At 41.9% G+C, this 15,467-nt stretch overlaps 1 protein-coding gene across 3 annotated transcripts in view; it reads right to left on the bottom strand.

Moving 5' to 3' along the window:
• Positions 1 to 4,833: 4,833 nt before the first annotated feature.
• Positions 4,834 to 15,467, bottom strand: part of LOC147622639 (two pore calcium channel protein 1-like) — a 54,647-nt gene continuing 44,013 nt past the window's right edge. For all 3 annotated transcript variants that reach the window (XM_086822185.1, XM_086822186.1, XM_086822184.1), the window contains one exon: positions 4,834 to 5,752. In XM_086822185.1, coding sequence (XP_086678311.1) covers positions 5,152 to 5,752 — 601 coding nt within the window. In that variant the 3' untranslated portion in view covers positions 4,834 to 5,151. The remainder of the gene's footprint in view (positions 5,753 to 15,467) is intronic.

Here is a 15,467-nt window from a genome sequence, read left to right as displayed (position 1 = left end):
ACATACCCGAATAGGGGCTACGGTCTCCTCGAATCTGTCTGTTCCTTCCGTGAGAAGACATCGGAAGAAAATATAATCCACACACTGCCCCAAGATCCTTGGGGGCCCGCCTGGAGACTTAGGTGGAAGAGCCCTCACTGCTGAGGCCGCAATGGTCATCTCCACCGGCTCTTAGAAACGATGAATCAGGCGACGAATGGTACTCACCGGCTGTCTCCTCTCCGGATTAGAGGCTGCAGGGGGCCAACGGGAGAGCTTTTGGGGGGGGGGGGAGGGGGAGGGGGAGGGGGATGGTAGGCACACAAGAAGAGGAATGGGCAAATGGAGCGATTGTGGGTACAGTCGGAGGTGAGGGTGGTTGAGGGGGAGCGGGAAGGCGAAGAGGCTAGAGAGGGATATTGTTGAGAGGTATCCATCAGAGAGGAATGCTGTTGGGGAAGGCTCGACGAAGAGAGGGTGGGGTCAACCTGCCCCACTGGGCACTGAGGGCCAGAGAAGAAGTCGTGAGACGAGGAATCGGCGGTCACATCCGGGGGGGGACCCTCCTCCCCCCCCCCCCCCCCCCCCCCCCGGATGTGGGTACAGTTGGAGGTGAGGGTGGTTGAGGGGGAGCGGGAAGGCGAAGAGGCTAGAGAGGGATATTGTTGAGAGGTATCCATCAGAGAGGAATGCTGCTGGGGAAGGCTCGACGAAGAGAGGGTGGGGTCAACCTGCCCCACTGGGCACTGAGGGCCAGAGCAGAAGTCATGGTCCGCCCTACGGGCGGGTGCTGTGATAAGTGCTCGAAACAGTTCTGTGATAGAACCAAATCCTCCTGTATGCTGCTAGCCTGGCGCGCACCGCGGTGACGCTCAGCTTTGGTCCTCGGCCGGCGACCGACGCGGGGGACAACCGTCCGCCCCTCTCCTGTTGACGGGCCATCCATGGTCGGAACCTGGTGCTCCGCGGCCTGGGAACCTACTCCTCCCTCAGCCCCTTGGTGAGGATCTGGTGAGGATCTGAGCGGGAAGTAGGAGGGGGAACCACCGGGGGCGGTCACCTAGTCTGACGTCAAGGGCAAGCTCTGGTCAGATGACCCATCTGTCTGCAAATAAAGTATTGGCTTGGAAGGCCGGAATACTCCACTCCCTGCACAATGGGGTCGCCCCGAAGACTGGGAATAGATATCATGTGAGGCACAAATCCAGCGAGGCAACACAGATGCGGAGAGGCGGCTGCTCGTGCGAGGGCCGAGGTAGCGGTGGGGGGGGGATCTATCACCCTCTCGATGGCACCACCAATCACCGGGAGAAGAGGAAGGCATTCCTTCCTGAGGCCTAGAAAGCAGACTGTCATGGGAAAGCCTGGAACTCCAGCTAATGGGTCAAATGCTGGGTCGAAGCCATGGTGCCACCGTGCAAAGAAGGCATAGGCCGTACGCAGTGCAACAGGGCTCAGCTGCATGACAAGATCAAACGCCGTTGGTGAGTCGAACTCAACCTGGTAGTAGCTGCGCCCCAAATGATGAATATCTGCGATCTTTGCTGGCGGAAGAAGATCTCTGAGTTGGCCACGCATACGGCGGCTACCGACAATCTTGCATACTAGAGTGGAGGCCTCTAGGGATGCAACAATCGTAGCAAGAAGCTGCAGGTCCGCTTCCGAAAATGGAAGGCAGGTAACGGCGGCCTCAGTCCGGGGAGACGGAGCGGCTGCCATCATGGAGTCCTCCTAGGAGCGAAGACCAGAAGAGGACGAAACTTGCCGAAAAATGAAGAAATGCCCACAACCTGAGGGCGCTGCCGGAGGAACCAAGAAGGGCTAGAGAGCAAAGAGGGGGGGGGGCGCAGCTCGCTAGCGACCCTATGTTTTAACTTGTTTAATTCAAAGCCTACTTCAAGTGTGTCACAATATTTAAGTAACTAAAGAAACTATTTCTTGTGTGTGTACTATAAAAACTGGTGCCAAATAGATCTCAATACATAATATACTAGGATACTTCACAGGCCCAAAGATCCCACCACCACCTTGGTTTTCGTTTGGCCTCGTGCTTAGTGAAGTCTCTTCAAGCCATGAGAGTGCAATAAAGAGGAGAATTGAGTGTAGCTCATATTCCCAAATGGCACATAGTAGCCAAATCCTCAAATGTGTCCTATTTGTAGTGATAAGCATTTCACTAGTGTCCTAATGAACTATAGATGCCTTCAAATTTTTTTATTTGTAGCCCTCACGTTACTAACCTTCAGTGAGATTCTCTTGTTAGTCGTGTTTCAACGAGGTCATGCAGACAGGCACCCTCTCGGAGTGTTTGGCAGATGGCCTTATTCACTTGATCCCCAAGGATGAGGGGAGACAGGCTTGAGGGGCGATTCAGTGATGCCCATCACCCTCCTGAGTCCTAGGCACAGCGTACAAAATCCATGCCAAGACGATTAGCCTCCACCTTCAGTTGCACCTCCTAGACCTCATTCATGGCACCTAGACAGGCTTCATCCAAGATAGTACCTTGGATAACATCTTTACTTTTTTGGAAGCAATCACTTCCGCTCAACTGAGGTAGGAGGATATGGTGGTTCTCTTTCTCGACTTTGAGAAGGCTTATGATCAGGTTGACTGGAGTTTTTTTGCAGGTACCATGCTTTGTATGGGTCTCTAGGCTTGTTTCTTTAAGGGAGTAGCTGCTTACCTATCTGGCTCTCAGCTGACGCAGGAGAGCATGGCAGTTCTCTTTATCGACTTTGAGGAGGCTTATGATTGGGTTGACTGAGTTTTTTTGAGGGTACCATGCTTCGTATGGGTTTCTTGGCTTGTATTTTTTCCTCGGCCCTCTATTCTTCGGTCCACAGACAGGTCCTTATTGGGATACCTGCAGGGAGTGCTTTTCCATCTCACTAGGTGCCCTAGGGACTGCCCCTGACTCCCTTTCTTTTCCTGTTCGTTGGAGAGGCCATCTTTGGAGGAGCTTCTGGATGCAGAGTTTGAAAATGATATAGGTATTTACCTATCCAGCTCAGGTGACGCAGGAGGATATGGTGGTTCTCTTTCTTGACTTTGAGAAGGCTTATGATTGGGATGACTTCAGGGATTTTAGTTCACTACCTTGCATGCCAGGTGGGCACCAACATCAACCCCTGAGCAGCTGATAGCCCCCCTCCTCCTGAGCATCCAGAGAAAGCTCCTTTACTGGAGCTCTGCCTTACTCTAGCCAGTCCAGTTGTTGTCCAACCAAGTTCTACTAGCTACCATGTGATATATTGCTTCGTGCTGGGCCTTCTCTTGCTCATACATTGTCTACGTTAAGTGGCTCATCCATAATTTCTTGTGGTCCAGCGGCAATGGGTGTGCTGTTAGGGCCAAGGTGACTTGGTGTGTAATTGTCCAACAAAGAGGGGGGTTAGGCATCATTGATCCCGCTTTACAAATCAGATCCCAGTTGGGCAAGTTAATTGTCTGTGGTCTCAAAGAAGAGCTGTGGAAGGGTTTTCTTCTAGCTCGCATCCTGGCTCACACCTCCTGTGGTGGTACTTAGCCCCCCAGCATTTGTCGGATCTTCTTGACAGCTCCTATCCGCAGGTTTTGCACCTCTTTCACAGATAAGTTGGGAGGCCCCTTTATAGTCCCCTCCCAGCTGAGAGACAAGCGCCTTTGGCAACCCCTTACGTGGAACACACTCATTCAATTCCCCTCATGCTACTCTCTTGGACTGTGGATTCGTAGCTCCGTTTCCGCACCCTTCCTCCCCCAGTCCAGCAAGAGAGTCTTGCCTGTAGAGGAGGGGCCAGCCTCAGCCTCTCTGCCAGTAAACTCACAGTGATGACTGATGAACTGTGTGGGGAAAGGGGCTGGCCGTGTATCTATATAGGCCTGAAAAGTAGGTCTGCGGTCATAGTCGGTGCCACCGTCTATGGTGTAGACTCGGCCCATAAATATGAGCTAGACATTGCTATGATCCCAACCTCCCATGGCCATCTGGGCTCATCTTAGGCCACCCCACAATGTCAAGATACGGTGTCCAGGACTGAAGTTTATCTAGACCGTTATGAGATAACGGTTCAATGTAGCATGCAGCCTATTTGGCAAGTGTGCCAAATCTGATCCAAGCCGTCTCTAAAACCATCTGGCCTTCTAGGCCACCTTCTCGTGTGAATACGGGGATGACGCGTGCCCCGGTTGCTCAACTATGGCTATTCCTCATAACGGGGGCCATATAAACATGCTAGCTAGTGCCTCGACAATACGAGGACAGCACATGCCTTGCCCTTTATCTCACCCACTTTCAGATTTTGACCACCACCATCAGAGACTTAGCGGTCTCGGTTACACAGTGGACCCCGACAACTGAAGTTTGTTAGAGATGGGAGATCATCAGCAATATCACCACTTGGCAAAAATCTAATGAGCGAGATGCAAAGAGGCTATTCATGGCACAAACCACCCCCCCCCCCCCCCCCCCCGGCCCCGGGTGGCAGAGGTGAGGCACTCCAATTGGCTGGACATCATCTCCACACTCTGCAAGGATGCAAGCACCACCTCACAAGTGATTTGGAGTAGATGCAATGGTGCCGGGCCGTCTCTCTTCGCATTTGGAGTCCGGGCCGGCTCGTGTGCTCAACTTCCTCACTAGAAGTCCCGGGACCACCACAACCGGGTGTCCCTCACCATCCTTGCTATTGGAGTATTCTTTTGCTAAATACAATCAAAATAGGGTTCCTTTAATACTCTCCCCTTTTCTCCATTATGAAAGTCCATTGAACGAGTCCATGGATGAGTGAGAACTCTAACCTCCTTGCGCATTGCATTCTGAAGATCTTCACAAGGCCAGGCAATCAAGTCTTGAGCATGACATCCACTAGGTTTCTCAACATTCAAACACAAAATATGTACTCACTGTGTTCATTATAAGCAGAACTTATCATTCGGTGTAACAACATCCAAGGATATTGTACTCACTATTGTCGTATTATGTATGAATTACAGTGGTTTTAATGTTATAACCCTCATCTATGTATGAAAAGATCATGAGTAACTCAAACTAAAAGCAAGAAGACAAGCACGAAAAGCAATTGGCTTTTCACCTCACTAATACTATACATACAATATTAATACAACACTATAACCAAGCTAATGGTCCAATAAACCATAGCTTTCTTACACAGAGTCAGATGTTAGCCCTTACCTATGAATAAGGTCAGCATAAAGGTCATAGCAGCTCAATGATTTTCTACCACTATGAAGCCGACATTGGGGGTCAAATGTATGTACTTCACAAATCTCTTGAGCTGTACTTGACTCTCCACATTCTTTCTCACCATATGTTTTCTCCATTTGGCTTACAAAGGCTTCAACAAAAAATGCAATAGATGCATTCAATGTGAAGGCAACAACAAAAACCCAAAAAGATAGGAAGTACACCCTTGCCCATGCACTTCCAGTCGCAGCAACAAATGCATCCATGATCACGTACCAGTTGTTAACCACACACAGACAGAAATTGGTGACCATGGCTGATGCATAATCATTGAAGTTTATCGACAACAATTCAAGATCACTATAGGAAGTGCCTTCTAGTGCCGGATTGTCCAAAAAAATAACGCCTCCAAAGAACTGGACTCCGATAAGTGCAAACAAAGAGCATAATGAAAACTGCACATTCAATATGGGTAATGTGGCAGGAAGCAATGCCAAAAGAGTTTCTGCCATGAGCAGCCAACGAGAGAAGAGCTGGATGGTTATCAAAAGGCAAAGGACTCGGGCTACGAGAAGCAAATAGATCCTGCACATAAAGAAAAACCTTGGCATCCATGCTTCCAACAACTTACCTCTCTCTCTCTCTCTCTCCTTGATGGCCCCCTCCTCCTACCGGGGGGTTAGCTCCATAGGTTGTATGATGATGAAAGTCCCACTTTGTATCATATGGCTCGGATTTGACATTCCCAGCTCATAGCTCTCGTCTTTTTTTTCTTTTGTACCATGATGAGATTACATGGACACTATTGTATCACTTTTGGTGTCTCATAGACCCATTGGGTCTTTTGAAGACGTTTAATATAACTCTCTCTCTCTCTCTCTCTTGTAACTTTGGTCTCATAGGTCACTTTGGCCTTTTGAAGACGTTAATATAACATTTCATTTCTCTCTCTCTCTCTCTGTGTATGATGATGATGGTCCCACTGTGTATCATATGGCTTGGATTTGACATTCCCAACTCATAGCTCTAGTCTTTGTTTTCTTTTGTACCATAATGAGATTACATGGACACTTTTTTGGTCTGATAGACCCACTGGCTCTTTTGAAGACGTTTAATATAACTTTCTTTTTTCTTTCTCTAGGTTTTCCTTCTTCGAACATCTACCCCTCGTTGGAGGACGTTTCTATCCAAGCACCAGGGGGGTCCTTTGTAGGGGCTTTGGCAGCATTGGTATGGACAATCCCTTCATGAGACTATACCAAAATAGACGTGCTCCAGGCAAGTACACGACCCAATGGAACACCAATCCTCTAGGCATTTTCGGGCATGTACTCACAGGCACAAGTCCCAGTGGAAAGCCAAGTCCACAATATCACATGAGTGGCATCAATCCCCGGCCTATGCAACTCTACCATGGACGCCAATTCAATGTACATACATAATACATAATGAGAAAGCACGGGTGGACCAATTGGGTCGCCAAATGGTGACACCGAGGAACACTAACTTTTCATATCCCTCGTGGTAGAGTATTAGTTAATCAAAAGACTAAAAAATCATAATGGCCTAGTTAAGTCCTGAATGCAATGTTGTAGACATTCTACTTTGACCATAAAAACTTGATGGTATCCAAACTTGTGGTCAATTTTTCGAAACACCTTGGTCCCTTCAAATTTGTCAAACAAAACATCAACTCTAGGAACTAAATAGTATTCTTTATTGTAATCTTGTTAATAGTGCTTAATAAGGTGATGACCATTTTCTCTTAGACCAAAAGTACAGGTGCTCTAGATACATTGCCTTGGACTATTACCCGATGGAGCTGCACGAACATAGAGAACACCCATATAGGAAAGTCCGGACCTAGGCCCCAAACACCTCACAACCACCCAGCACTAGTTCCTTTCAGCCAGTCCCGCATGAAGACACACATGGAGACATGTGACAATGACCACAAGGATCCCCAGATGTTAGAAGGCCTTGCCACCACGTAGCGCATACTGGCAACACCATACAGATTCAAGTAGCCTCACAGGGGTCACACTGGAGAGAGCACTCCAGTTACAGCATGTCAGATGTCCGAGGCCTATTGGACCAAGACGACCCTCTGCACAAAAGCTCCAGATCCGAGAGATCCTTCACTGACACAGGTGCTCCACTACATGCAGTGGATGCAGAGAGCTAGATGAACAACTATTACCCTTCACCACACAGGTCTAACTACAAATTTTCACCACATGGCAGACCCACTGCAGCTTTCCACAAAGCTCCAAATCTATCGGGAGCACTTTTCTGGGCACTGTTGCGGATTACAGATGACTGCTTCATCAAGATTCCCAGCTATTTATGCAGACATGTGTCACATGCAACGCGGATAGGAATCAGATATAGATCCGACTCTCACCGCACCACCTGAAAGTGGAAACTACAGGAGCGAGTTCTTTTCCCTGAGAGTGGAGACTGGGAGAGCAAGACGGAGGACAAGAACTGTAGACTCTGCTTCACTCAAGAGGTCAAGACAAAGGAGCTCTAGCTTTTCATTGGTGTGTTGTGAGACACAATGGAGGTTCCACTCTCTTCAGAACTGGTTTTGACCTGTTGTTCCAAGTCCTGGACTTTGAGGACAAAGGTGCCTTGGAGTATTACCCGATGACGCTGACACCTTTACTCGAAGTCAGGACCTAGGCCCCAAACACCTCACAACCACCCACCACTAGTTTCTTTGAGCCAGTCCCGGATGGAGACACGCGATGAATGACCACAAGGATCCCTGGATGTTAGAAGGCCTCACCACCACGCAGTGCATACTGGCAACACCACAGAGATTCAGGTGGCCTCACAGAGGCCATGTTGGAGAGAACACTCCAATCATAGCGTGCAGCACAAGGCCTATTGGAGCAAGATGACCCTCTGCAGAAAAGCTCCAGATCAGAGAGATCCTTCAGTGACACGAGTGCTCCACTACATGCAGAGTCTGTATGAGGCCATAGATGTGAAGGAGACACGTTGATTCCTATCGGCTAGATAGAGGGCTTGTACCTAAGATGTTGAGTCCTTCCTTTCTTTTAGCGTTTTTCTCGCTGCATGTTTCAGTTACTACAAGGATACATTCTAACATTGTCATACCCATGGATATTTTGTAATTTTAGCTAGATTGTCTTTATTCCATTGTAAGATTCCTCCCCCAACCCCTTTTTGATGTCTAGTATCTTCCCCTGTAATCAACCCTCTTCAGAAATATAAAGACCCTGTTGCTAACTATTTTAGCCTAGAGAGAGGAAAACTATTCTAGAGAGAGAATATTCAGATTTTGAATATTTTTGGATAGAAAAATATCTCTTATAATTCAGATGAGTTCCCCTGAAACAGAAATTCAAAAAAAATTTTCCAATGTACAATTGGAATTAATTGGAAATAGGTATAAAGAACCTTAGTCTAAGGGTCTAGATTTTCAGAAATCTTTAGACTATGGTCCAATTAAGGTTCCTATGGGCCAATAGCATCAATCCATGTGTAGGGAAGAGATAAATCCAAATTTGTAAAAAGAAGATACCCAAAAATGAGTAAATGCTCACATAAGGTGAAGAGTTGAAAATGTACAAGGTTTATTAGTAAAAAACTATGAGCAATATTAAAAATATGAGATATTTTGGGTATCCAAAAATGGGTAAATGCTCACATAAGATGAAGAGTTGAAAATGTACAAGGTTTATTAGTAAAAAACTATGAGCAATATTAAAATGATTCCATTATGACACATATGTAAGGAAGGGGAATTCTTTAAAGGAGGTGCATATTTCACATAAGATGAAGAGTTGAAAATGTACAAGGTTTATTAGTAAAAAACTATGAGCAATATTAAAATGATTCCATTATGACACATATGTAAGGAAGGGAAATTCTTTAAAGGAGGTGCATATTTCACATGCTTGAATGAGTTTTAAACTCATAAAAATTGAGATATTTCATCTCTCCTCTCTCCTCATTCAAGTCTAGTTCCAAAAAGTTAGCTTAACTGACCTAAAAATGGTCAAATATTGACCAAACTAATTTAGAAAATTCTAGAATCAGTTTGTTTGGTTAGGAGCTCAATTTTTCCTATATAAATAGAAGCCTCCCCCTTGTTGAAAAATAGATAGTGTTTATGCATCGTTACTCTACTCCACCTAAGCCAAGAACTGTGAATTCATTTAATAATTCACTAGTTTTTGGAGCTTCCCTCTTTCTTCAATCCCCATTAGTGGCTCCATCAACATACTTAACCAATTGATTGGTTGGGGGCCTCTACCGTGAACAAAGAATCAAGCAAGTTGTAAGGTAATTAGTGAATATTGATCTTTCTATAATTTCTCAATGTTTCTCTCTTCTCAACCCCTCTCAAGCTTGAGAAGTTTAATTGGTATGGTTTTTTTAAATGCTATTGAAGTTTGAATAGTAGTGAAGAGTTACATAATTTAATAAATGCTATTGAAGTTAATTTTCATTTATGTTTAAATTCTAATGATTTTTATGTAAATTCTCTCTCTCACTCAAGAAATGGTCATACTCATGACCCGTTCTCAATCCAAATCAAGCTTTTCATAAAGCTTTTCCTTAACCCAAGATTAAGCTATGCTTGAGGTCAAATTAATGGCTTTTTTCTATGTTTTTAGTTTATGTATATTGATGATTCAATCCATTATGGATTAATAATCTAATTAGAGATCATTTTAATTATTTCCTTAATGATAAGCATTATCCCTTAGAAAAATTGAGATTTATCAGTCATAGCAGCGGAGCTATGGCAAAATTTTTATAAAAATTATGCATAAAATAAATTCTTTCAAAGCATAAAAAGAGGACTTCCTACCATATTCTAGGAATTATCATCCTAGATTAATTGAAAGAATTTCATTACAATCATGGAGAAATTGAATTTTAATATCATGCATGAAGGATAAGTTTTTATATCAAAAGTGTTATTTTTACCATTTTTATTTCATGCATAGAAGTATGCATAATGGATAAATTTTTATATCAAAAGTGTTATTTTTACCATTTTTATTTCATGCATAGAAGTATGCATAATGGATAAATTTTTATATCAAAAGTGTTATTTTTACCATTTTTATTTCATGCATAGAAGTATGCATAGTGGATAAATTTTTATATCAAAAGTGTTATTTTTATCATTTTTAATTTTCATGCATAGAAGTATGCATAAAGGAAAATTTTTTATATCAAAAGTGTTATTTTTATCATTTTTAATTTTCATGCATAAAAGTATGCATAAAAGAAAATTTTTATATCAAAAGTGTTACTTTTATCATTTTTAATTTTCATGCATAGAAGTATGCATAAAGGAAAATTTTTTATATCAAAAGTGTTACTTTTATCATTTTTAATTTTCATGCATAGAAGTATGCATAAAGGAAAAATTTTTATATCAAAAGTGTTATTTTTATCATTTTTAATTTTCATGCATAGAAGTATGCATAAAGGAAAATTTTTTATATCAAAAGTGTTATTTTTATCATTTTTAATTTTCATGCATAAAAGTATGCATAAAAGAAAATTTTTATATCAAAAGTGTTACTTTTATCATTTTTAATTTTCATGCATAGAAGTATGCATAAAGGAAAATTTTTTATATCAAAAGTGTTACTTTATCATTTTTAATTTTCATGCATAGAAGTATGCATAAAGGAAAAAATTTTATATCAAAAGTGTTACTTTTATCATTTTTAATTTTCATGCATAAAAGTATGCATAAAAGAAAATTTTTATATCAAAAGTGTTACTTTTATCATTTTTAATTTTCATGCATAGAAGTATGCATAAAGGAAATTTTTTTATATCAAAAGTGTTACTTTTATCATTTTTAATTTTCATGCATAGAAGTATGCATAAAGGAAAAATTTTTATATCAAAAGTGTTACTTTTATCATATTGGATTTCATGCATATAGGTATGCATAAAAGATATTCTTTTTATACTAAAAGTGTGATTTTCCTCATAAATGGATTTTATGCTTAACTTAGATGCATAAGAGAAATTCTTTTATTCTAAAAGTATAATTCCCTACCAAATTGAAATTATGCATAAGAAGATGCATAAAAGATTGATTTTAATTTCGAAAGTGTTAGTCTCCTTAAATGGAATTTATGTATAAATAAATGTGTAGAGAAATCTTATATCAAATATAAGAATTCTCTTTTAAAAAAAAGATATGAAATGTGATAAGATGTGATAAGAGGTGTATGAGATGTGATAAGAATTGATAAGATGCGTATGGAAAGTGATAGGATGTGATAAGAGGTGTATGAGATGTGATAAGAATTGATAAGATGCGTATGGGAAGTGATAGGATGTGATAAGAGGTGTATGAGATGTGATAAGATTTGATAAGATGCGTATGGAAAGTGATAGGATGTGATAAGAGGTGTATGAGATGTGATAAGAATTGATAAGATGCGTATGGAAAGTGATAGGATGTGATAAGAGGTGTATGAGATGTGATAAGAATTGATAAGATGCGTATGGGAAGTGATAGGATGTGATAAGAGGTGTATGAGATGTGATAAGAATTGATAAGATGCGTGTGGAAAGTGATAGGATGTGATAAGAGGTGTATGAGATGTAAAAAGATGTGATGAGAAGTGTATGAGATGTAAAAAGATGTGATAAGATGTGTATGAGATGTGATAGAATATGTTAAGATGAGTTAGGATGTGTTAAGATGTATATGGGATGTGTTAGGACGAGAATGGATGTAATATGGTTGTATGAATGTGATGTGGATGTATACATGTAGATGTATATGTATGAATGTGAATGTTGATGTGGATGTGGATGTATGAGGGACCTAGGAAGCGGCCTATGAGTGAAGCGCTAGGTCACCTGCGAAGGATCCTAGAGGGTGCTGACCATACGGTGCTCGGGCTCTGGGTCGCCGAAGATACCCACACGTGCGTCGTGGAAGATATTGGAATAAGGAGTAAGAGTTGTTTTCTGAAACCGGGCATGGATCTGGTTGATTGACCTTGCTGGTCCTCAACAGATGAGTCCATGGCTCTTTTATATGGATCTGTGGGTTGATCTTGCTGATCTTCCACGGAGACTCCATTCTATTATATGAATATATTGCCGGTTACTATGAGCTAGGAACCATGGAAAAGGCCCCTGAGAGAACAGGTGGTGAGCGTTTTGGTTGCCAATGATGCCATAAGTATACCGATGAAAGAATGACTGGAAATAAGGATTCAACCAGAGACTTTGAGGATTGTCATCAGTGACATAATGGTTTTATTAAAGGATTGTTTTAAAGCTAGTTGATGCTAAGAAAAAGGCAATTTCATATTGGGTGTGTAAGTGGTATGACTAGTTTTATGTTTGCATGAACTTCCGGCTAGGGGGCCTTGGAACTCTTTTCCTTGGTACCCGGGACAAAACCTAACCAAATTCCAAATTGGATCCCATCACTACAGTGGTTGGGCGGTTGGCTAACCCATGGGATCGGATGGGGTTAGGCTGGACTGATGGATCCATAAATCGAGATTTAATTTCTATTATTACGATAGATGAAGTAAATCCCGGATAGAAATTGTTCTATGGATAGGAATCAACGGCTGTGCCTCTTGATGGGGAAAAAAGCGTTGATCCCAATGATCCAAGTGCAAGTTCTTCCTTGATTTGACCAAGTACCGTTAAAGGTGCAGTCAGATCAGTTTGATCAGTAATGATCTTGACTACGTTAGAGTAAAGAGTTATCCTGGTGGAATCGCCCGTGCTTTCCGGGTAAAGGAAGTTTTTCCGGTTTCGGTTTTGGACAAACCGACGGATTAGTCTCTTGTCCGGATATCCGTGGGCGAGGCCCCGAGTGTGGGACCCCTGTCCCGTGCGAGAAGTGCTACTTCCGCTGCTAGTACCCCGAATCCGTTGCTCGGTGGGAACAGGGATCTCACAGTTGGTATCAGAGCAGCTTTTGAAAGCTAATAAAGATAATTAAATTCTTATCTGAAATTGGTAATAAGAATTCAGAAACAGCATTTTCATAATGTATTTTCATCCCGTAAGCTTCTTTAATGAAGAAATTTTAATCAAAGAAATTATTTTTATAGATGGAAGTTCCACATTTATCTGGTATTCCCGACCTCACCCAGTCTCAAGATATGATTGCATTTGCCTTCGAGCATCTCATCTCTTCCGCTTCAACTCAAACAAGCCGAGCAAGACTCGCACGCCATTTCGCGGATTTATATTTTCCTACCCCAGCGGAGAGAATACAACATAAGTGGTTTGCAGGGCAATATGTCCACGCCCATTGCAACCGCCGTACAATGCTGTGGCAGAATCTCTCATTGACTATGATCCTGTTAAAGCTGAAAATGGTGCGTGGTGTCATTCTATATCATTCGACACCTCGAAATTTCAGACTTTCATGTCGAATTTATAGACTCCTTAGTCGATTTATCCCTAAGGAGAAAATAATAACTCCCTTCGCAGTTAGAGAACTTATGTAACAGGGCATGACTATGGCCCAGTACCGTCGTCTTATGCGTCTCTCGAAGAGATTTTGAATTTTGGAGCCGAGCCACTCTATGTAATTATTGCAACTTGTATATAAATATACAAATGTTTTTTTTTTTAACGGACGATCGGATAAAGAAAAATCTATTTATCAGACTTAAGTCATAGATCTCCAATAAGATCAATTGAGGAGCAAATTATGTCAAAAGTTTATCAAGACGCACAAAAAGGTTGTAATTGTTTGATATAATTCATACAAATTGTTAATTCAAATTGAAATTCGTAAATTAGTAATTGGGTCTTCAATTGGAAGTACCGCAATTGTATGGAACCCTGACTTGCTTGAGACCTAGACATGATGGTATTTACCTTATAGTTTCGAGTATCATGACCATCCGTATATACCGAGGGTATAACTGCAGCTCTTTACCGACAGTATATACGAGTAAATCTAAGACTTGAAATTATAAGCGTTAATGCTATCCAGATGATGATTTTGAATGTGGTTGATATGATTTTTAATTCTATTTGAACTGATGAATTGATTTGGATTCTGATTGAAAAATGATGATCCTTGAAAATGGGTTGAAATGTAATAAGCTGAGCGAAACCACAATGTGGATGATTGGGACGAGTCCCTGTAATGATAAATGATGAAAATGATTCAGCAAATCACTATGAGATTAGTGGATTATGTTGTCAAATTGCTACGGTTAATACTTGAGACGGTAGATCAAGTTAAGGAATGACAAATTGAGAACTTGCTTAACTTAAATTCCGGGGAGGAATGTTCAGAAGGAAATTTTCGGTCTAATGGACCATTATCGTGTTAAAGATATGAATGATATGATTTGAATGAATTGTTATTTAATGATGAATTCTATATAAGGGATATTTATCCCCATATTCTGTTGGGTTGACCGGAATATAAGGAACCCCAGAATAAATTGGATCTTAAGCAAAAAAGTTGTCCTCTACTTGCGAGATGAGGACATCTTGCACCTTTTAAGTGGGGTAGAATGTAAGATTCCTCCCCCAGCCTTAGAGGTATACAGGAGTAAGAATCTCCCTTTCTGATCTTATAATTATTCTCTCTCTAAAATAAAAGAAAGATTCTGTTTAAAAAAGGAAGAACCTTTTTTCTGAATACTTCTCAAGAGTCCCACCTGTTTTAAGGATTCAGAACAACGAGTTCAGAAGTGAGAATCGATGTTTTGGATATCAAGGTTTTGGTCTCGAGTACGGCCCAAAAGAAGTTCCTTATCTCTTGGGAAGTATAAGAAGTTATCTCCCAGATATTGTGGACCAAAGAAAGTAGGTGATTTAGCTTACGAACTTCTTTTATCTCCTCATCTCAAAGTTCTAAATGCCTTCTATAGAAAAATATGCCAAACCCAAATCATGGAAAGACGGTAAAACTTCAGTGGCAAGTTACCGTTGGCTTCTAAGTTACGCTAGCTCTTTCCTTTATATAAGTCGTAACTTTTACTTGTCGTTCACAGTAATCTTACTCCCATCGATCTCCTTTCTTTCTTGATCTCCTTCATGGCTTGGCAACAAGAATTAGTTTTATCCATAATGATTCCTCACCTTCAAGACGCAAGTGAGTCTGTGAAGAAGGATTTTATAGAACAGTATGAGCGCTCACTTTTTCCTCACCTAGGAACTTCTGTAGCGCAGACCAAATGGCGGACCTATCAAGACATAACTAGGGTAACACCCTGGGGTCAGCAGCACTTTCGTAACAATGTCCGCTTGGCCATGGTTATCGAAGCCTTGGGTTTGGGTCCTC

This window comes from Cibotium barometz, chromosome 28 (genome assembly GCF_041138505.1).
Source record: "Cibotium barometz isolate CiBa-2024 chromosome 28, ASM4113850v1, whole genome shotgun sequence".
NCBI classification, from domain to species: Eukaryota; Viridiplantae; Streptophyta; class Polypodiopsida; order Cyatheales; family Cibotiaceae; genus Cibotium; species Cibotium barometz.
This window is presented reverse-complemented; position numbering and strand designations above follow the sequence as displayed.